Source organism: Oncorhynchus gorbuscha, linkage group LG13 (assembly GCF_021184085.1).
Source record: "Oncorhynchus gorbuscha isolate QuinsamMale2020 ecotype Even-year linkage group LG13, OgorEven_v1.0, whole genome shotgun sequence".
Classification (NCBI taxonomy): domain Eukaryota; kingdom Metazoa; phylum Chordata; class Actinopteri; order Salmoniformes; family Salmonidae; genus Oncorhynchus; species Oncorhynchus gorbuscha.
In genome coordinates this window covers 62,884,272-62,908,139 of record NC_060185.1, presented here as the reverse complement: position 1 = coordinate 62,908,139, position 23,868 = coordinate 62,884,272, and the positions used below count along the sequence as shown (strand labels likewise).

The 23,868-nt window shown below is 46.6% G+C and overlaps 2 protein-coding genes across 3 annotated transcripts in view; one reads left to right on the top strand and one right to left on the bottom strand.

Moving 5' to 3' along the window:
- Positions 1–14,751, top strand: part of LOC123993287 (protein INSYN2B-like) — a 42,265-nt gene extending 27,514 nt beyond the window's left edge. For both annotated transcript variants that reach the window (XR_006831419.1, XM_046295239.1), the window contains exons 3-5: positions 280–2,021; positions 3,789–3,863; positions 13,041–14,751. Coding sequence is in view for 1 of the 2 variants with exons in the window: in XM_046295239.1 (XP_046151195.1) it covers positions 1,804–2,021; positions 3,789–3,863; positions 13,041–13,206 (459 nt within the window). In the remaining variant the exon portion in view is untranslated. The remainder of the gene's footprint in view (positions 1–279; positions 2,022–3,788; positions 3,864–13,040) is intronic.
- The window catches only part of LOC123993286 (dedicator of cytokinesis protein 2-like), a 198,533-nt gene that overhangs the window by 112,094 nt on the left and 62,571 nt on the right, over positions 1–23,868 (bottom strand). Inside the window, exon 26 of the mRNA XM_046295238.1 lies at positions 17,537–17,632. Coding sequence (XP_046151194.1) covers positions 17,537–17,632 — 96 coding nt within the window. The remainder of the gene's footprint in view (positions 1–17,536; positions 17,633–23,868) is intronic.

Here is a 23,868-nt window from a genome sequence, read left to right as displayed (position 1 = left end):
CTCACACACTGTAACTCATACGCTCTCTCTCTCTCTCTCTCTCTCTCTTCTCTCTCTTCTCTCTCTTCTCTCTCTTCTCTCTCTCTCTCTCTCTCTCTCTCTCTCTCTCTCTCTCTCTCTCTCTCTCTCTCTCTCTCTCTCTCTCTCTCTCTCTCTCTCTCTCTCTCTCTCTCTCTCTCTCTCTCTCTCTCTCTCTCTCTCTCTCTCTCTCTCTCTCTCTCTCTCTCTCTCTCTCTCTCTCTCTCTCTCTCTCTCTCTCTCTCTCTCAACACTCTTCAGAGACACAGAGACCAGTAACTCATCTCTCCACTCAGATATAAGACTGCCTCCCCCAACTGTGATGTCACAGAGTGGCTCCTTCTCTTCCAGCTCCTCTGGGGGCTGAGCCGGGGCTATGGGTAGAAGGGTGGCTGATCCGACCAATCCAGTGCCTGCGCTCGGGGTGCCCCTGGCGGGGGTGCGATGGGGTCCGCTGTGCAGCGTGGGGGTGCAGACCTCCCCTGGCCTTAGGACCCTCCCGTCAATCAAACTCAACCAGCCAACCAGTACGCAGCACCCAGAGACAAGGAGTAACAACCATGTCACCACGGTATTGACCATGCCCTCGGAAACTGTTTTTTCGTGTAACTCGTGCAGCAGTGGCGGCAGCGGTGGTTTTGCCGTTTCCAAGGAGAGGAGTCAGAATGCGATCAACAGTCTGACACAGGACGACATGGGGTCACAGGGGTCAGGGGGCGGGGTCTACTGTCAGATCAAAACCATAAGGACCAATCCCAGGGAGTCTGGTCACAGGTCCAGCGGGAAACGGACGTCTCGATACACCAATGGGAGTGTGGTTGCCCCTGAGGTGGTGGGTGGGGTATGTACTGAGGGTGCCGAGGGGAACGAGCCAATCAGAGAGAGGAGGAGGGTTCAGTCTCTGAGAGGGGAGGAGTCTCGCCCTGTGCTGAGGTCGGGGAGTGTGTCTCATTCTGTGAGCTCTCACGCCACGCCTCCAAGGCCCTGTAGAATGATGACATCATCGCCCCGTCTCTGTGGAACCTGCGGGCGGAGACAGTCCCAGGCCCCACCCACTTGCATGGCAACTGCATGCCGCAGGCGAGCGGCCAACAAGATCACAGAAAGCCAGACCCTCCCGAATCCTCCCAGGAAACAGTCCGTACTCCTCAACCAGAACCGGAAAGACTCCCCTGTACTGAACACACACACACCACCAACCACACACAAAGCTGTGAAGAACACTCAAACACAAACTCAGACATTGCCCTCTCCACACACAACCCAAAAGACACACACGCTCACGAAAGATTCACCTGTGCCCACATGCTCCAACACTAAGGATGCACAGCACACACATACAGACCCAGAACCCAGTTTACCCAGGTTACATCAGAAAGAAACACACACACAGACAGCAGACACACACTCACACACCACAGAGAAACACACATCTAGGCCAAATAAATCCACACGAAATACTCCAGCTACACAGCCTTTACCGGACAAAAACACAGAGACGTCATCTGACAACCAACACACACCGCCAAACTCATCGACACAAGTCACCCCCAAGCCACCACCCCCCAGTCCTCCTCATAGGCAAAAAATCCTCGGCCTCTGCCCCTCTCCCACCTAAAAGCTCCCCCAACCCCTACCACACTGTCCAGGTGAACCCAAAACCAGCACCGCCTGTCCTTCAGACCCAACCCAAACATACACCCCTCACCCCCTCCCGGCTCTCCAAAATACCACCAGCACAACCAATCAAAAAAGAAGACTCCAAAACCCCTGGCCAATCAAAAGATGCAAATGCTCTGCATGCTGCCCATGTGGCCCCACAGTGCAATGGGGCACCAGGAGGTATGGCGGGGTTACCAGGTAGGGTACAGGGGTGTGTGTCGGGGGGGCCTCCATGGGCATCTTCACAGCGTGGAAGAGAGTCTGCTCTCCAACCAGGAGAAGATCAAAGTCCTCCTCAATGTTATCCAAGACCTGGAGAAAAGCAAGGCCCTCAGCGAAGGGTGAGAGAGGAGCGTGTGTGTGTGTGAGTGAGAGAGAGAGAGAGTGAACGAGTGAAAGATAAGAGAGGAAGATGAAAGAGAAGAAGCGAGCGAACGAGTGAGAGACTGAGTGTGCAAGAGACGGAGAAAGCATGTATGTGAGAACGTATGGGAGTGCCTTTGAGAATCAACTCCAATGTAAAACTGGCATGCTTTCAGCTTGGTAATGCACTTTAAGGTCATGGGAGTATTGCAGGGGCTGTGATGTACTGTATGCAGAATGTTATTGCTGCAGTGTTACAGAGCACAGCAGAACATCCACAGGGATATGTGTACAGAACACCTTTCTAAATAAACCCTGCTGTATAAAAGTAAATATCAGTTCTTGCCTTTGTGGTGTATTCCGCTGCTCTGCCTCTGTAGGGATTCTATCATATAGTCCATGTAATTACAGGCAGAACTACTTCCTTATGTCATGGCTGCTCCCTCAGGCTTTAAGGTCAACATAAGTTATCGACCTCTCTCCCTCTCATTCAGTTTCCCTCTCCTCCTCATTTCTCTCTCTCATCTCTTTCTCTCCCTCCCTCATCTCTTTCTCTCCGTTTCTACATCTCCTTATTTCTCTCACCCAAATCAAACACTCTCCCACGCTCTCATTTTGGAAATTGTCCAATTTTCTACTTATTCTTTGTTCCCATTCTACTTTCTCCTTATTCACATTCATTCTTCTTCTTGAAGAATGCTATTCATCTCTTTTCACCTCCACCCACCCCCCGTTATCTCCCTCTTCATCCCTCTATCTTTAATTACCACCCTCTCTCTTTCCTTCTCTCCTGATATGAATCACTTCTTCCTCCATACAATATAGAGCTGACTTCTCCTCCGCTCCTCTCTCCTCACCCTCTGTCCTTTCACTATATTCCACTCACCCGCTACCTCTGTTGTCAATCAGTACATCACTCTCTCATCTCTTTCCTGTCACTCTGTTTTGTTTTCTCTCTTCCATCACTGTCTTCTCACCTCTCTGTCCCCACTCTCCCTCTCACCCCTGATCCCCGGCAACAGACTGCACCCCCTCTCTTATTTCCCCTCTCTCCTCTCTGTCCCCACTCTCCCTCTCACCCCTGATGCCCGGCAACAGACTGCACCCCCTCTCTTATTTCCCCTCTCTCCTCTCTGTCCCCACTCTCCCTCTCACCCCCCCCTGATCCCCGACAACAGACTGCACCCCCTCTCTTATTTCACCTCTCTCCCTCTCACCCCTGATGCCCGGCAACAGACTGCACCCCCCCTCTTATTTCCCCTCTCTCCTCTCTGCTCTTCTACCCACTCCTCTTCTTTTTATTTCTCATCTTCTCTCCACTCTACTCCTCCCTCCCTCCCTCCCTCTTCTCTCTGTCAGTTCCTCTTGGGTTGACGGCTCACTATAATACCAAACTAATCCCTCCCAGATTATGATTGAAGATACGCAATTCATGTTTCAGGGGCACAGCAAGACTCACAACGACAGGATACACTTTGTTCCTCTGTGGCATTTGTGTGTGTGTGTGTGTGTGTGTGTGTGTGTGTGTGTGTGTGTGTGTGTGTGTGCGTGTGTGTGTTTGGCACAGTGCTAAGTTAAAGTTTTGGTGCTGTTTTTAAGTTTGTGTCTTGTGCTCCCTTTGTGTCTGTGTGTGAATGTGTGTCTTGTCTGTTTGTTTGGGGGGGGGTAGTACTAATGACGCTCTCCTGTGTACTCCTCCTCATCCCGATGTTTGCGTGTCCTTCTTGTTGTTGCCGTTGTGTTAGGCGGTGCTCTTACAGAACTGGACAGGATATCAACAACTGCCCCACCTGTCAGAAGACTGCCTGCATCATATACAGGTAAAACACCTTCCTGATACCACATTAATACTAATACCATTTCACTTCTTTTTTTGTATATCAAAATCCACATACACTTTGCTAATAATGTAACAGTATACCCAACCCACAGTCTACAGTGTACACTGGAACCACTAGCAGATGGCTTCAGTTTCAGCATCACATTTTATGAGTTGTATGTACAGGATTTGCATCGGTGTATTACCATCCAACAAAATGCAGGCTCCTTCTTGACTATGCAACAACAATAATAAATAATAAAATATAAGAATACAAACATAAAGTAAATGGCAGTAAAATAGAATACAGATTGTAGCAGAATTATAATACAGGAAGGCACAATTTCTACAACAATATTTAAATGAGTATTGGGGGTGGGGGGGCATTGTATAAACTGAGCAGTATAATAAGAGTCTGGTAGCAGTAGTTGTGATATGTGTGTGTATGTCTGTGTGGGTGTATGTCCGTGTAGGTGTGTGTATGAGTGAGTGCATGTGTGCTAAGGTGTGGAGAATCAGAGCAGGTGGTCAGTCCAGTTCAGGTGTTCAGCAGTCTGATGGTTTGTAGATAGAAACCGTCTCTGAACCTGTTGGAATCAGACCTCATGTTCCGATACTGTCTCTCCGACGTTAAGGGAGAGAACAGCTCGTGGCTGGGGTTGGTGCGTGGGATCCTTGATAATGCTGTTTGTATTCTTATATTTGATTATTTATGGGTGGGAGCACAGTCTCAATGATGTACTGGGGCGTCTTCGCCACCCGCTGGAGGACCTTGCGGTCGTGGACGGAAAATCTGCCGTACCAGGCTGTGATGCAAACAGTCAGGATGATCATCCTTTCACCTACTCTGCGTCTCACAAAGACACGGCAGTTGGAACCAAAAATCTCAAATTTGGACTCATCAGACCAAAGGACAGATTTCCATCGGTCTAATGTCCATTGCTCGTGTTTCTTGGTATTTTTCCTATTGGTGTCCTTTAGTAGTAGTTTCTTTGCAGCAATTCGACCATGAAGGCCTGTTTCGCACAGTCTCTTCTGAACAGTTGAAGTTGAGATGTGTCTGTTACTTGAAACATTTATTTGGGCGGCAATCCTAGGTGCAGTTAACTCTAATTAAATTATTCTCGGCATCAAAGGTAACTCTGAGCCTCCCTTTCATCTGGCAGTCCTTGTGAGAGCCAGTTTCATCATATTTTTGGGACTGCACTTGAAGAAACTGACTGACCTTCATGTCTTAAAGTAATGATGGACTGTCGTTTTGAGCTGTTCTTGCCATAAAACGGACTTGGTCTTTTCCCAAATAGGGCTATCTTCTCTATACCACCCCTACCTTGTCACAACACAACTGATTGGCTCAAATGCATTAAGAAGGAAAGAAATTCCACAAATTAACTTTTAACAAAGGACACATGTTCATTGAAATGCATTCCTGGTGACTACCTCATGAAGCTGGTTGAGAGAATGCCAAGAGTGTGCAAAAGCTGTCATCAAGGGAAAGGGTGGCTACTAAATATTTTTGGGGGTAACTAAATGATTCCACGTGTTATTTCATAGTTTTGATGTCTTCACTATTATTCTACAAATGTAGAAAAATAGTACATATAAAGAAAAACCCTGGAATGAGTAGTTGTGTCCAAACTTTTGACTGGTACTATATATACAAAAGTATGTGGACACCCCTTGAAATTAGTGGATTCGGCTACTTTAGCCATAGTCATTGCTGACAGGTGTATAAAATCAAGCACACTGCAACACAATCTCCATAGACCAACATTGGCAGTAGAATGACCTTACTGAAGAGCTCAATGAATTTCAACGTGACACCGTCATTAGATCACACCTTTCCAACAAGTCAGTTCGTCAAATTTCTGCCCTCCTAGAGCAGCCCCAGTCAGCCCGAATGTAGTGCCAACTGTAAAGTTTGTTGGAGGAGGAATAATGGTCTGGGGCTGTTTTTCGTGGTTCGGGCTAGGCCCTTTAGTTCCAGTGAAGGGAAATCTGAATGCAACAACATACAATGACATTATAGACAATTCTGTGCTTCCAACTTCGTAGCAACAGTTTGGGGAAGGCCTTTTTCTGTTTTATACAGAAAGGGTTTGTCGGGATTGGTGTAGAAGAACTTGACTGGCCTGCACAGAGCCCTGACCTCAACCCCATCAAACACCTATGGGATGAATTGGAACACCAACTGCGAGGCAGGCCTAATCAACTAACATCAGTGTCCTACCTCACTAATGCTCTCGTGACTGAATGGAAGCAAATCAATGCAACAATGTTCCAACATCTATTGGAAAGCCTTCCCAGAGGAGTGGAGGCTGTTATTGCAGCAAAGGGGGGACCAACTCCATATTCATGCCCGTGATTATGGAATGAGATGTTCGACGAGCAGGTGTCCACATACTTTTTGTCATGTAGTGTACCTCCTCCCTGTAGGCCGATTCGTCGTTGTTGCCTATCAGTTCTACAACCGTGGTTGTTGGTGCTGTGCAAAGCCACGCGGTCGTGGGTGAACAGAGAGTACAGCAGAAGACTAAGGACACACCCCTGGGGGCCCTGTGTTGAGTCCGTATGCAGGAGGTGTTGTTGCCATTCCTCACAGCTTGTGGTTTGCCCATCAGGAAGTCCAGGATCCAGTTGCAGAGGGTGGTGTCCAGAATCAGCATTCTCACATAGATGTTCCTCTCGTCCAAATGTAACAGCCCAGTAAATAACGGTGGAAATGGCATCTTCTGTGGATCTGTTGGAGTGGTAGACAAAATGGAGTGGGTCAAGTGTGCCTGCCATGCTGACCTTGATGTGGGCCATGACCGGCCTCTTGAAGCACTTCATGATGACCGAGGCGAGAGCAACGGGTCAATAATCATTTGGGCAAGTCACCTTGTTCTTCTTGGGCACTGGGATGATGGTGGTCTCCGTAAAGCGGGTGGGGACTACAGCCTGGGACAGGTTGATGATGTCCCACAAGATGCCAGCCAGCTGGTCAACACACACTCTGAGGACACAGCCAGGGATCCCATGTGGGCCGGCGGCTTTGTGAGTATTAGCTCTTTTTAGAGTTTTTTTTAGAGTTTCAGCCTCGGCGAGCGAAAGCACCTGGTCGTCCGGAGCGGCGAGAGTCCTCCTGAATGGCTCAGTATTGTCTGCCTCGAAGCGAGAATAGCATGTGTTAAGCTTTTCTGGGAGGGGGGCTTCGGTGGGCACCGCACAGCTGGATTTGCCTTTGTAATCTGTGATAGTATGTAGCTCTTGACACATGCAAAGCGAGTTGGTTTGAATTGTCGAACATCAATTCAAGTTTGAGTCTGTGTCTTTTTGCCTCCCTAATGGATTTGGGGAGCACATACCTGCATGCCTTGTACGTGTCGCACGCCACAGAGTCATCGGGGTTCCTTCTGCTGACATTCAATGTTGCAGTCCGGGCTTGTTATTGTGGATACAACATCATCAACACTGAATCTTGTAACTGACGAAATACTGTATATTCCTCAATGTTAATGGATGAGTCCTAGGTGGATGAATCTTTGAACCTATTCCTAATAGTGTTCTCAAATCAATCCTGCAGCATCGAGTCTGCCTCCCCTGTACAGCGCCTCACTTTTCTCTGTCTTGGTGGCTCCCTCTTGAGTTGCTGCTCGTAAGCGGGGAATAGGAGCAGAGAGACGTGATCTGATTGGCCGCAATGGGGGGGCGGCGTATGGCTGAGTTAGCTGTGTGCCGCCTTGGTGTTTGCTTGTGGCGGTATGTACCCAGCTGTCATAATAACCCACGAGTATTCCCTTGGCACATAGTCGGGTCGGCATTTTAGCATCAGAAACTCCAGTTCTGATGAACAGGATTTCGCAATGCTTTCAACTTCGGTACACCAGGAATTGTTAACGAGGAAACATACCCCTCCCCCAGACACTTACCAGATCCCCCCTGAGTCTTTGCAGTAGCCGCCGTTCAATCCACTCGGGATATGGAGAAGCCATCTGGTTGAACGGCAGCGTCAAGTGAATTGTCTGTAAGCCGTATCTCAGTAAAAACCAAACGGTACCGCATTCCCTGATGTTCCTCTGTGATTGAAGCGGAGCTCTGAGTTCACAAAGTTCCTTTTCCAGCGACTGGACATCAGCTATCAGGATACAAGGAAGAGGAAGCCGTGTATCTTCGTCCTTTCAGCCTAGCTCGGAGTCCTTTTCCTTCCTCTTCTTCGTTGCCTTAGGTCAACTCGGCCAGGAGAAATAAGTAAGCAGGTGAAAGTTAAGCAGGAACCGGCAAGACGTTTTATATCATGGATGGTCAGTCCTTGCATCCATAGCTCTGTCTAGGAATTTGAGTGTGGTTACATTTCTCCAGGCCCATCACTCATCTTTTTACCCAAACAGGGGTGGGGTCATCCCTTTGTTATTGCTTCAATTAAGGACTCTAACTTTAACCAATCAGGACGTGCAGCTCTTTGCTAACTCGCTATCAGCCCACCAGATCTCCTCCTCGCCCTCGTCTCCTCCTCCTCTGTAACCAGGAACAACATTAGCTACAGCAGGAGTTCACATCTAATCAGGAATAATTAGGACCGGAGGGAAGTGTGGCAGAGATACCGGCTCACACAGGGGCCCCTCAGGGCCACAGAAAACAGCTCAGGGGCCCCCTCAGGACCTGTTTCGGCAGATAATATCACAGGACCGCTAGGAAGTCCCTGAATAGCTAGTGAACAGCAAGGAAGTCCCCCAGTGAAGTTCAAAGTGAATGTTAAATAGAATACATTACTGCAGTAGCCTGAATCACTACTGCCTGAGTATGAACTATCTAGTAATTATCTACTATTACCACTGGGCACACTCCTCAAAGACTACCACACTGTGTTGGTAGACGTCCCAGGACATTTGGATTTAAATGTAATGCATCTCCCCCCCCCCCCTTGCCTGTGTGTCCCATTTCTCTTTTCCTAAATAAAGAGGATCAGTAATATTCTATTATTCCCAATAGTGATATGCTGGTACACGCACGCGCACACACACACACACACACACACACACACACACACACACACACACACACACACACACACACACACACACACACACACACACACACACACACACACACACACACACACACGGAAAGTAACATACAGTTAATCCAAACAGAAGAGAAGGATTATTACAGTCATTCCGAGGCCATTGGAAGACGCCGATCATTCTATTGTGGTTATGAAACACACACACACACACACACATACACATCAATACAGTCATTTTCTTGATGGTACAGTAATGGCGTTATCACACACTCAGCAGGACACAGAGGGGATGGGGGGAAGAGTGTGTAGAAGAGAGAGATACAGAGAGAGAGAGAGAGAGAGAGAGAGAGAGAGAGAGAGAGAGAGAGAGAGAGAGAGAGAGAGAGAGAGAGAGAGAGAGAGAGAGAGAGAGAGAGAGAGAGAGAGAGAGAGAGAGAAAGAGAGAGAGAGAGAGAGAGAGAGACCGCGTGGGATGGAGGCTTCCCTCTTCATGATTTGAGCTGGAAGACGACATTTTGATGTTTCCTGCCTGCAGATGTTTTGTACTGTCAAATCTAATTAATCTGTGTGACAGAGAAACAAAGAAAGGCAAGTTCTGACAGAAAAAAACACTGCGCTCGCTCGCACGCACACACACACACACACACACACACACACACACACACACACACACACACACACACACACACACACACACACACACACACACACACACACACACACACACACACACACACACACACACACACACACACACACACACACACACACACACGATACTGTAGATGCCAGCCGGGGGAATCAATTAAGAGGAGCAGCTTTCCCAATTGAGGCGTAATCCCCAAAACAATAGAGGAGGAACAACAGAGAGATAAAGAGAAGGAAAAACTGAGCTACAGAGAGAGAGATAGAGAGATAGAGATAGAGAGGGAGATAGAGAGAGAGATAGAGAGAGAGATAGAGAGATAGAGATGCTCGTTTTGAGGCGTAATCCCCAAAACAATAGAGAGAACAACAGAGAGATAAAGAGAAGGAAAAACAGAGAGAGAGAGAGAGAGAGAGAGAGAGAGAGAGAGAGAGAGAGAGAGAGAGATAGAGATAGGGGGAGGGGCAGAGAGAGTACATGGATAAGCATGCTCGTTCTTTAAAACACCCTGAAAGCACATGCTGCACGGCAAGGAATGTGTAGGCCAGGTTCAATGCTTATTTCTTTCCATTTGTGTGTGTGTGTGTGCGTGTGTGTGCGTGCGTGCATGTGTGTGCATGCGTGGTTTCAGTGGTAGCAATCCTCCTCTCCAGTGCTTTATAATTTATTCATATTCCTTTCCTCTCCCATGCGTCTGCATCTGTGCTTTTACCTCTCTTTCATATCTTCCGGTCTCTTCATTTCTCCTCTTTTCCGGGGACATTCTAACCTTACCTCAACTCTCTCTCTCTCTCTCTCTCTCCCTCTCTCTCTCTCCCCTCTCTCTCCCTCTCTCCCTCTCTTCCTCTCTCCCTCTCTCTCTCCCTCTCCATCTCTCTCCCTCTCTCCCTCCCTCCCTCTCTTCCTCTCTCCCTCCCTCTCTCTCCCTCTCTCTCCCTCTCTCTCCTCCCTCCCTCCCTCTCTCCCCTCTCCCTCTCCCTCTCTCTCCCTCTCCTCTATCCCTCTCCCCTCCCTCTCTCTCCCTCCCTCCCTCTCTCTCTCTCTCTCCTCTCTCTCTCCCTCCCTCTCTCTCTCTCTCTCTCCTCTCCCTCTCTCAATTCAATTCAATTCAATTCAAGGGCTTTATTGGCATGGGAAACATGTGTTAACATTGCCAAAGCAATCTCTCCCCCTCCCCTCCCTCTCTCCCCTCCCTCTCTCTCCCTCTCTCCCCCTCCCTCTCTCCCTCCCTCCCTCCCTCCCTCCCTCCCTCTCCTCCCTCCCTCCCTCCCTCCCTCCCCTCCCTCCCTCTCTCTCCCTCCCTCTCTCCCTCTCCCTCCCTCTCCCTCCCTCCCTCTCTCTCTCTCCTCTCTCTCCCTCTCTCTCTCCCTCTCTCCCTCTCCCTCTATCCCTCTCCCCCTCTCCCACTCTCCCTCGCACGGCTCTCTTTCTATTTACTCCCCCTCCTTCCTCTTTCTCTGTATCTTGTTTTCCCCTCCTGTTTTCTCAACTCATCCTTTCATCCTTTCAACCACCCTTCCCACCCCGCTACTACTCATCAAACCTTCCCGTCTTTACCCTCCTCCTCTCTCTCTCTCTCTCCCTCCCGCGTTTTCTCCTTTAGAAGCCCCTGTGTGTTATGTATATCGGACGCATCCTCTTCCCACTCACTGCTGTGTCATTTGAGCGGTTTCATTTGAGGTTTTATTTGTCAGGAGAGAGCAAATACGATGACTGAGTGGGCATAGGATGTTGAATGGGAATCCATTTTTTGGTCCCCCACAAGGGTAGTAAAACAAACGTGTGTGTGTGTGTGTGTGTGTGTGTGTGTGTGTTTGTGTGTGTGTGCGTGTCTTCTATCCTCCTGTCTTTCCTTCATCGTAAGCCTCATTAACTCCAGATGCTCAAACCCTGTGCAACTCATCTCATTACACACAATTTTGTTTTACTATTGTTGTGTGGACCAAACAATTAATTCCCATTCACAATCCGATTTTCCCTTAACCCTAACCCCAAAACCGCTAACTCAAACCCAAAACCATAACCATAAGTGTAATCCTAACCCCTAAACCTAAAATAGCATCAATTCACTGTCTTCCTCTCGTTATTGTTTTCATCTCACTGAAGTGTCGCAGTTGACCCCTGAGCCCTCGGCCTCCATCTCTAAGGCACGTAACCGCCCAATGTTTACCCACCCTCTCCAGACCGGACTGACTTGCAATATGCAGACAGAGCAGGAAGTTGCAATAGGCACCGCGTAACCAAATGTTTGATACCATCACAAACAAAAACCGGCTTAAACCTAACCCTAATTCTAACCCTAAACCTTTTTCCTTGTGGCGACCAGCGGAATGTCTGAATTTTCCTTGTTTTACTATTATTGTGAGTCCCCACAAGGATAGTAAAACCAAAAACACACACACAAACTTTCAGTGCACACTCAAACTCCCCTGCAGTATGACCCGAAGCATTAGCCACTTTAGAGAGGAGAGAGGGAGAGCGATATATATATAGAGAAAGAAAGAAATAAAGCAAGAGAGAGAGAGAGAGAGTGAGACAGAGAGAAAGAGAAGAGAAGAGAGAGAGAGAGAGAGAGAGAGAGAGAGAGAGAGACAGAGAGATAGAGAGAGAGAGAGAGATAGAGAGAGACAGAGAGAGAGAGAGACAGAGAGAGAGAGAGAGAGAGAGAGACAGAGAGATAGAGAGAGAGAGAGAGACAGAGAGCGAGAGAGACAGAGAGAGAGAGAGAGACAGAGAGAGAGAGAGAGAGAGAGACAGAGAGAGAGAGAGAGAGAGAGAGAGAGAGAGAGAGAGAGAGAGAGAGACAGAGAGAGAGAGACAGAGAGAGAGAGAGAGAGAGAGAGAGAGAGAGAGAGAGAGAGAGAGAGAGAGAGAGAGAGAGAGAGAGAGAGAGAGAGATAAGGCAAGGGGAGGGCGGGCTTTGAAAACATCACAGGGGAAATACATGTTTCACTCAGTCCTCTCTTTAAGTTCCAACACTTTAGGACGACTCTCTAGTTCGCGCCTCCTCTACTCTCTCTTTCGCTCTCCTCCCACTCCTCTCATTACTCCAGCCTGTGATATAGTGGTGCATGAAGCGTAGGAATTCTGTGAACGTGAAATTACTTCAGTGTGTGTGTGTCTGATTGGGTGCATAGGCGTGAACTTGCATGAGCACATGTGTTTTCAGAGGTGTTAAGCATGTGCATTGATGTGTGTATGTTACCGTGTACATCTAACTGCATTTACATTAAAGGGCATTTGAATAAGTACAAGCAATTTATGTTTGCGTACGTGTCTAACTTTCTCCCCCCTCTCCCCCTCTTTCCTCCATTTTTCTCCACCTCTCTCCCCCCTCTTTTCTCCCCCTCTCATCTCCCCTTTCTCCCTTTTTCTCCCCCTCTCTTCTCATTTTTTTCTCCACCTCTCTCTGCCTCTCTTTCAACCTCTTTCTCCCCCTCTCTCACCTTCTCTCTCACCCTCCCCACTCTCTCTTCCTCCTCTCCCACCCTCTCTCTCCCCCACTCTCTCCACCTCTTTCTCACCAGTGTGGAGCATGACTTCAGACAGCAAGAGGGGAGGTTCCAGCCAGTGATGGAAACTCTAGATGGGGTTTACGATGTCCCCCTCCCTGTCCCCAAACCTCCCACCTCCCGCCCCAGCGCCAAGGCCCGTGTCAAGAAGCTACGCAAGAAGTGTTTCTGGTGGCTATAGATACACATCCGTCGCCGGGGGTACAGTCGCCATGGAGAAGTTGCGGGCTGCTGTTACCAAGGGGGTTGGACAGGTGTGTGTTGATGGACCATGGCGACTGTTCCTGTGTCTTTGATGTTGCTATATGAACTGTACATCTATTATGGTAGCTGAGCTACAGAGATGCTACACCTTAGAAACAGTTGGAGTGTGGATAACATGGAGAGCAATAAGTTACCATGGACAACTCTATGAGGTGTGGACCAACTGATAGAGTTCAAGTCTTGGGATCACTGGTTACTGGATTTTGAAGAGACACTAAACTGAGTGACTTTGTCCCTGACCAACAGAGTTACTGTGCTACTGTGCTAGGTTGGACACATAAGGGACACGGTTTAAGAGTGTCTAGTGGTGACTCTGTTAGGTCAAAGGTCCCAGTGCTTGAACATAGATGAGCACCTATTCACATTCCACGACCTACAGAGTGACCAGTCCATCTACAATCCCTTCAGAGAGTGACAGGCCACGTAACCAATCAACACACGCTTCCACCAGGATTCTCCCGCAATACGCAAAACAAAAAAGTTACTGAGTCATACTCAGCACAAACAATATACACACACAGTATAGCACTAAACACATCACTTACACACACACAAGTGCACGCACACACACTACAATTATATCCACTCTACACTATGAGCTTTCATTCATTTCATTCCACAGCGCTATTGGCTAAAACACCAGCTCAACCAATAATAATCTCAACCTTTCCTTCCAAGACCACACCCTATTTACTGTTTAACCAATAATCAGCCCCGGTCCCTAACCTGCCACATCAGTGCTTTTTAATAGATCGCTCTTCCCATCTCCATGTGTGATCTCCCACAATGCTTTTCTCTTCCTTTTCCTCTCGCTGTGTTGTTTGCAATAGTTATATTGGGATCCAATAAAAGTGTGTATTTTAAACAGAGCAGATCATTTCCTGCTAAAGCACTATTGACCACCACCATTCAGGATGAAGCTGTGGCACTATGGAGGAATGGTCAAAGTGGATGGAGGGCTATACGAGGGCTACAACGTGGTATTTCAAAGGGTAGAATAAAGGTCACGAAACTGAAAGAAAGTCTACAGACTGAAACAATCAGTAGTTTCCCAAATACTTCCTGTGTTTTAGACCCTCCTATAGGGGGGGGGGGGTAAACACTAAGTGAACAACTCCATCATTTCTAGCCAGAACCCAATTTTAAGCCGTGGCCCAAACTGAATTGGCCACAACCCACCAGCAGGACACAAATAACAATTTGTGAAACACTAAAAGGACTGAAGAGAAGGATTTAGAAAGCAGCCAGTGTGGCGGCACTCTGCGATCGAAGAGCAGTGGGGAGCAGTACTTTCCATGGAGGGGCCACATTAGAATATATTATTGCCATCGCGGGCCAGAACCATTTTACAGGGTTAAACATCATGTGTATGACTGTGTTGACAGATATAGCTACTGTAAATCACATCCAGATATGCTACTTATTTGACTTTTTAACATGTACAGAAATAAACCACTTCCATGTTCTCCTTTTGGTTAGTATTGTCATTATTAAGCGTGTAACGAACTACGGGCAGGGAAAAGCACACTGTGCATTCAGCGCCACGGACAGAACTCTTGTTAACGAGTATGCACAAACACACAAGACAGAGAGAGGGCTCAACATTACATTTACACTTTTCAATCAGTGTGAGGAGTACTGATAGGCATTGACTAGAGCAGGGAAGTCAGGTATAGTGTCTGACGTCGCTAATGAGCAGGATCGCTGAGAGGTGAGAGTCAGTAAGAGACGATCTGTGCCTTGACTTGTTATATTTCATCACTGAAAATGTCTGTTCACATACATAGGTTGACCCAAACAGTACTAACATCTTCTGAGCAGGTCTCCTAATCTTTGGAAAGTTTTGTTCATGGAGAGATGCATTAGAACCTCGTCAGTGACATTGTTTTGAATAGTTCTCCAATCCCTGCATCAGACTGAAGCTCGACACGCTCAAGTTGCAGGTCAGTGGGAGCGTTTTCCACGTTGAAGGTGAAAGGAGAGGAAACCAACAGCATGTCCTTTTCCAACACTTTGAAATCGTCAAAAACGACGAGAAAACTCACTGTTCGAAGCAGCAGCGATGTATACTTCTCCCGCTGGTCATCTGATAGGGAACAGACTAGTAGTGTCATCTGATAGGGAACAGACTAGTAGTGTCATCTGATAGGGAACAGACTAGTAGTGTCATCTGATAGGGAACAGACTAGTAGTGTCATCTGATAGGGAACAGGGAACAGACTAGTAGTGTCATCTGATAGGGAACAGACTAGTAGTGTCATCTGATAGGGAACAGACTAGTAGTGTCATCTGATAGGGAACATTTAGTAGTGTCATCTGATAGGGAACAGACTAGTAGTGTCATCTGATAGGGAACAGACTAGTAGTGTCATCTGATAGGGAACAGACTAGTAGTGTCATCTGATAGGGAACAGACTAGTAGTGTCATCTGATAGGGAACAGACTAGTAGTGTCATCTGATAGGGAACAGACTAGTAGTGTCATCTGATAGGGAACAGACTAGTAGTGTCATCTGATAGGGAACAGACTAGTAGTGTCATCTGATAGGGAACAGACTAGTAGTGTCATCTGATAGGGAACAGACTAGTAGTGTCATCTGATAGGGAACAGACTAGTAGTGTCATCTGATAGGGAACAGACTAGTAGTGTCATCTGATAGGGAACAGACTAGTAGTGTCATCTGATAGGGAACAGACTAGTAGTGTCATCTGATAGGGAACAGACTAGTAGTGTCATCTGATAGGGAACAGACTAGTAGTGTCATCTGATAGGGAACAGACTAGTAGTGTCATCTGATAGGGAACAGACTAGTAGTGTCATCTGATAGGGAACAGACTAGTAGTGTCATCTGATAGGGAACAGACTAGTAGTGTCATCTGATAGGGAACAGACTAGTAGTGTCATCTGATAGGGAACAGACTAGTAGTGTCATCTGATAGGGAACAGACTAGTAGTGTCATCTGATAGGGAACAGACTAGTAGTGTCATCTGATAGGGAACAGACTAGTAGTGTCATCTGATAGGGAACAGACTAGTAGTGTCATCTGATAGGGAACAGACTAGTAGCGTCATCTGATAGGGAACAGACTAGTAGTGTCATCTGATAGGGAACAGACTAGTAGTGTCATCTGATAGGGAACAGACTAGTAGTGTCATCTGATAGGGAACAGACTAGTAGTGTCATCTGATAGGGAACAGACTAGTAGTGTCATCTGATAGGGAACAGACTAGTAGTGTCATCTGATAGGGAACAGACTAGTAGTGTCATCTGATAGGGAACAGACTAGTAGTGTCATCTGATAGGGAACAGACTAGTAGCGTCTGAAGGTGGGTGAGATTGTTAGCTTCTACTTGACGGGTCAGGAGGAGTAATTTTCCCTTGAAGGCTTTGACAAGGCTGTACATCTGATGTGCAAAAAGACCCTTCCCTTGTAGTTTGGAATTCAGTTTATTCCTGAGGGCCATGATGTCCACGGTGAAGGCAAAAATCAGCCAACCATTCTTTATCTTGCAGTTGAGGGAAAACCACATATTTTCCTTTCATTTGCAAAAACTCAGGTCCCACACCCTTCAGGTCCCACACCCTTCAGGTCCCACACCCTTTTAAGCACCTTCTCCAAACTCAACCATTTCACATTTGTGTGGTAGGGGCGATCTGCATGACACGACTCTGTCTCTTCCAACAGTGAGACAAAATGCCTGTGGTTTAAAGATTTTGCTCTTATGAAGTTTACCACTGTAGTGGCTGTATCCACAACATGGCTCATTTTCAGAACACATAATGCAATTAACCTCCTCCAATAAATCTTTCCCTGTGGTTGTGCTCTTCATTGACTGCACTGAAGCTCCTCTGTCATTTCAAAGTCTGGGGTTACGCCTCGTAAGAATATCAACAACTGGGCCGTGTCACGTGCATCACTGCTCTCATCCAATATCAAATACTTTTTTTCACAACTTTGCTATCGCAAATTCTTTATGAGATCTGAGCAGGATTCCGTGGGACGTATTGAATCAGGTTGCGGGCCACATACACCCCCCCCCGGGCCGGCCTTTACCCAGGCCTGTTCAAGATGATCTATATGTGCACAATTTACAGTAGGAGGTAGGATTGAGACTTGGGAAGCCAGTATGGGAACCCAAGCCAGCTTGTTTGGAGCAAAACCCTGCATATGTGTAATCTCTCCAGGAGCATGGTGGGCTGGTCACCAGTGGGGCTAACGCTTAGGAGGGTCATTTGGATTACTCACAATCAGGGCATGCTCACGGCCCATGGTAATGACCGTACGGTTGATGGTCCTGAGGAGACTGGCCACAATGTCCTGAATATGCTGGAATGTCTCACCCTGAGGAAGAGAGAGAGAGAAAAGAGAAAAGAGAGAGAGAGAGAGCGAGAGAGCGAGAGAGCGAGAGAGCGAGAGAGCGAGAGAGCGAGAGAGCGAGAGAGCGAGAGAGCGAGAGAGCGAGAGAGCGAGAGAGCGAGAGAGCGAGAGAGAAGAGAGAGAGAGAGAGAGAGAGAGAGAGAGAGAGAGAGAGAGAGAGAGAGAGAGAGAGAGAGAGAGAGAGAGAGAGAGAGAGAGAGAGAGAGAGAGAGAGAGAGAGAGAGAAAGCAGGGTCATGAATCAGTTGGACCAAAAAGACACGTTCCTGTCAGTTTCTTGGATAGAATCATATGCATGCCCTAAACTGAGCTCACTACCATTGTTCATCGGCTCTTCTTTTTTTTTAGATCAATGCCAAAGAAAATTCCCCAACCTTCTCCAACGCACTCCGTCTTCTCTCTCTGTGCCTCGCCAAAGTAATTCACTGTCCCCCGATACAAAATGTCCCCAAAGGAACAATAATAAAGTCAGTAACAGCCCCTGTCACCGCACATTTCTGACTGCTACTTATATGTAGGGGTTCCCAAACTTTTTCCCTCAGGCCCGCCCCCCTTCCAGCATTGGGAAACATCAAGTGCCCCACCTGCACGCGCCATGTCGATTTCTATGGGCACAAGCACTGTTCATGACACAAACTGTTCACACCCCTCTTGTTGGCGGAGAGGACATTTTGCAGGTTTAAAGCGTATTACCTGCAACTCTACACATTTTGTCATGGGGCTCAGAGAAACATTTAGCTGTTTTAAAGCTAATTTTCTTGCAATTCTATACATGTTGCCATGTCTAATGTGTAGTCATGTGACATGTGAGTGACTCAAACACTTATGGGGTAACATCAACCTAGCTAAAAACCTGTTAGCTGACATGGGCTAGTTGATCTGGACATTTCTGACAAGTTATACATATCTCTCTAAGGTCCACAATGACTGACATGACAAGAGGAACCGATGACGCACTACCCAATTTTCAAAATTGCACCTTGTGCATTCTACGATTACAACTTTCAAGAGTTAAAAAAAATAAATAAATAAAAAACATGGGACCAACACTTTACATGTTACTTCAAATCAAATGTTTTGTTGGTCACATATACGTGCTGAGCAGCTGTAATTGTGGGTGTAGCGAAATGCTTGTGTTTCTAGCTCCGACAGTGCAGTAATAACTAACAGTTTCACAACATATACACAATTCACACAAATCGAAGTAAATTAATATATAAGAATATATAATTAAATGGATGAGCAATGTCAGAGCGGCATAGACTAAGATACAGTAGAATATAATAGAATACAGTATATACATATGAGTATGTAAAAACATTATTAAAGTGACTAGTGTTCCATTAAAGTGGCCAGTGATTTTAAGTCTATGTTTGTAGGCAGCAGTCTCTAATGTGCTAGTGATGGCTATTTAACAGTCTGATGGCCTTGAGATAGTAGCTGTTTTTCAGTCTCTCGGTCCCAGCTTTGATGCACCTGTACTGACCTCGCCTTCTGGATGATAGCGGGGTGAACAGGCAGTGGCTCGGATGATTGTTGTCCTCTATGATTTTGTCCTTCCTGTGACATTGGGTGCTGTAGGTGTCCTGGAGGGCAGGTAGTTTAGCCACTGTGTGATGCATTGGGCAGACTGCACTACCCTCTGGAGAGCCCTGTGGCTGTGAGTGGTGCAGTTGCCATACCAGGCAGTGATACAGCCCGACAGGATGCTCTCAATTGTGCATTTGTAAAAGTTTGTGAGGTGGTTTTAGGTGCCAAGACAAATTTTTACAGTCTCCCAAGGTTGAAGAGGCACTGATGCGCCTTCTTCACCACACTGTCTGTGTGGGTGGACAATTTCAGTTTGTCAGTGATGTGTACGATGAGGAACTTTCCACGCCGAGGAAGCTTTCCACCTTCTCCATTGTGGTACGTTGATGTGGATAGGGGGGGTGCTCTCTCTGCTGTTTCCTGAAGTCCACGATCATCTCCTTTGTTTTGTTGACTTTGAGTGAGAGGCTATTTTCCTGGCACCACACTCCCAGATCCCGTCAGGAGGTCCAGGATCCAGCTGCACAGGGCGGGGTTCAGACCCAGGTCTTCGAGCTTAATGATGAGATTGGAGGGTACTATGGTGTTGGATGCTGAGCTATAGTCAACGAACAGCATTCTTACATAGGTGTTCCTCTTGTCCAGATGGAACAGGACAGTGTGCAGTGCGATGGCGATTGCATCGTATGTGGGTCTATTGGGGAGGTAAGCAAATTGAAATGTGTCTAGAGTGACAGGTAAGTTAGTCGTTTAGTTCAGTTACCTTTGATTTCCTGGGTACAGGAACAATGGTGGCCTTCTTGAAGCATGTATGGACAGCAGACTGGTATAGCGAGAGATTGAAAATGTCCGTAAACACACCAGCCAGCTGGTCTGCGCATGCTCTGAGGACGCGGCTGGGGATGCCGTCTGGGCCGGCAGCCTTGCGAGGGTTAACACGCTTAAATGTCTTACTCACGTCGGCCACGGAGAAGGAGAGCCCACAGTCCTTGGTAGCAATGTGCTATCCTCAAAGTGGGCAAAGAAGGTGTTTAACTTGTCCAGAAGCAAGACATCGGTGTCCGCGACGTGGCTGATTTTCCTGTTGCAGTAGGTGATTGTCTGTCGACCCTGCCACATAAGTCTCTTGTCTGAGTCGTTGAATTGCGACTCCACTTTGTCTCTATACTGTTGTTTTGCCTGTTTGATTGCCTTGCAGAGGGAATAACTACACTGTTTTGTATTCTGCCATATTCCCAGTCACCTTGCCATGATTAAATGCGGTGGTTCGCGCTTTCAGTTTTGCACAAACGGTTTCTAGTTAGAGTAGATTTTAATAGTCACAGTGGGTACAACATCTCCTATACACTTCCTGATAAAACTCAGTCACCGTATCAGTATATTCGTCATTATTATTCAAAAAAAATACCCGGAACATATCCCAGTCCGCGTGATCAAAACAATCTTGAAGCGTGGATTCCGATTGATCAGTATACTCTACTATAAGACGCCTCCAACTTCGTTGTAAAGAATTTGGCACTACATCCAACTGGCCTCACAGCTGCAGACCACGTGTGTGTGGGCCCCATGATGGCGGTAGAGTTATCGTATGGGCAGGCATAATCTAAGGACAAATAACACAATTGCATGTAATCAATGGTAATTTGAAGGCAAAGAAATAGCATGATGAGATCCTGAGGCCCATTGTGTGGCCTATTTATTTTTAAAGGTATCTTTGACCAACAGATACATATCTAGATTCCCAGTCATTTGAAATCCATAGCTTTCCTCACATGAACTGTAAGTCAGTAAAATCAATGAAATTGTTGCATGTCACATTTATATTTTTGTTCAGTATATACAGTACCAGCCAAAAGTTTGGACACGCCTCCTCATTCAAGGGTTTTTCTTTATTTTTTCTTTTACAATTTTCTACATTGTAGAATAATCCAAACTATTAAATAACACATATGGAATCATGCAGTAACCAAAAAAGTGTTAAACTAAAAATATATTTCATATTTGAGATTCTTAAAAGGAGCCACCCTTTGCCTTGATGACAGCTTTGCACACTCTTGGCATTCTCTCAACTAGCTTCATGAGGTAGTCACCTGGAAAGCATTTCCATTAACAGGTGTCCCTTGTTCAAAGTTAATTTGTGGAATTTCGGTTTGAGCCAATCAGATGTGTTGTGACAAGGTAGGGGTGGTATACAGAATATATCCCTATTTGTTAAAAGACCAAGTCCATATTATGGAAAGAACAGCTCAAATAAGCAAAAAGAAACATCAGTCCATCATCACTTTAAGACATGAAGGTCAGTCAATCTGGAAAATTTCAATTACTTTGAAAGTTTCTTCAGGTGCAGTCACAGAAACCATCAAGAGCTATGAGGAAACTGGCTCTCATGAGGACCGCCAGACGAAAGGAAGACTAATAGTTACCTCTGTTGCGAAGAATAAGTTCATTAGAGTTAACTGTACCTCAGATTGCAGCCCAAATATATGCTTCACGGAGTTCAAGTAACAGACACATCTCAACATCAACTATTCAGAGGAGACCGTGTGAATCAGGCCTTAAAAACGGTTCTACCCAAACTAGTTCTAGCCATATCCACAGTGTGTATGTGCCAAAATAGAGAGGAAGAATAATTGAATAATTAATGGCAAGGATGTGTGTGTGTGTCATCACAGTGTGTGTGGCCTGTCATGTATATGCATGATTTAAAGGGATTGATTTTGGGCAGGCAGGCATGATTAAATTAAATTAACATTTCTGACTTGAGTCACTGGATACAGTCAAGGTAAACAGAGCGGAGGTAGAGTGTCATCACACACACACACACAGGTTTGATAGAAGCAGCTGTGCCTATAACTGAATGACTAAATCTGATTGCATTGTTTTTGTATCGTCTCTCTCCCCCAAACCCACACTCACGTTGACAAGCACACACAGACACCCTCGCCTCAGTATATCAGAGGCACACAATGCTTCCTCTTCCTCAAACAAACTCTTTCTCACAAACCCTCCTGCAGCATCACACCCAAGCACACTCACGTGCACCCACACACACAGTGTGTTATTCCCCAGGACATTCGCACCGGTCTCTCCCCTCTCTAGATCAAAGAAATGTTTGGCGTGACAACTTAATCAGGTACCCTCTAAATCCCCACGGCAATCACTCAGTCTGCAGCGCAGTGAGGAAGCATCTAGAGGAGAGAGATTGAGGAGATGAGAGAGAGAAGAGGGAGAGGAGTGAGATGGAGATGGAACGAGAGAGACAGAGGGGAAATAGGTATGGACAGAGGGAGGGAGGAGGGAAAGAGAGGGGAGAGATGGTGAGAGGAGAAGGAGAGGAGAGAGATGAAAAAATAGAGGGGACGAGAGAGGAGACCGAAGAGAGACTGTGTAAATGAAATGGAGCACGCAGAACTATGCAAACCCCTGGCGATACCTTCTCTCTCCTCCATCGTTTGTCTTCTCTCCTTGCAAATTGTTTTTCTCTTTTTCTGTAATGGATCACTCTTCCGCCTTCCGTACTCTTTCTCTCTCTTCCATCTATAGGTATTCAATTTTATCCACCCCATAATCCCTCTCTTCATCTCTCTATGAATTGTGGTTTAATGTATTATTCCCCCCTTCCCCCCTCTTTCTTACTCACAGATCTAATCCCTCATATTTGCTCTTTTTGTCTGTGAGACACCAGGCAGATTGACTTGTCTGTAATCTGAGTGTTGATACACAGGGGTCGGGAGATGTGATATTGGCACGGTTGCGTCTGGGACGGAAAAATAATCACTCCATATGTTGTAGAGCTCTCCCAAGCGCACCCAAGCCAGGACCTGCTAAGACTTAAGGGATTCAACGCAGTAGATTAAACTGCTAGAGGCAGAGAGGCTCTAAACCCGGAACACATACCGTACCTCTAGGCTACCTCTGTCTGTCTCTGATGTAAAGTCACAATTCACCCTCAAACTCCCTTTAAGTTCATTTGCTTATCCGTCCCTCCATCTCCCTCTCTTTCTCTTTCCTTCTCTCCCTCTCCTTCTCCCCCAGCCCCTCTCACTCTCTCCATATTTTCTCAGGATTCATTAGTGCCAACAAAGTAGATAAAGGGAAAACAGCCCTAACTTCCCTTCAAAGGCTCTGTGGGCTGTCAACAAATTGCTTAAGCAATTAACAAGCCGCTGTAGGATATTGAAGATGTGTGTTTTGTTTTTCACTTTGTGAGTGGGTGGGTGCGTTGGATAACAGGTTGTACAACGTACGTGTCAGCAGGTGAGCTCAGTGATTGATCTACTAAACACTATGTCATCATGTGTGTGATTGGTAAGTGCCCCGGAATGAAGCTTTCTGATGAATCAGTATCAATCAATCACATTTAAGTTATAGTCCCCTTTTACATTTACATTTGAGTCATGTGGCAGACACTCTTATCCAGAGCGACTTACAGTTCATGCATTCATCTTAAAATGGCTCGTTGAGACGACCGCATATCACAGCAAACACATTTTCAGCAAAGTCAGTTAAGTGAGCCGTCTTGAAGTCCGACGGGTTAGGGTCAAGAACATCACTCAGAGAGATAGGGAGAAAGTTGGCCATAGACAGCACATTCAAGTGTTTTGGAAAGAAAAGAAAGAAGGGATACGGGTATGTCGTTTTTGACGTCAGAGGGGTCAAGGGTTGGTTTCT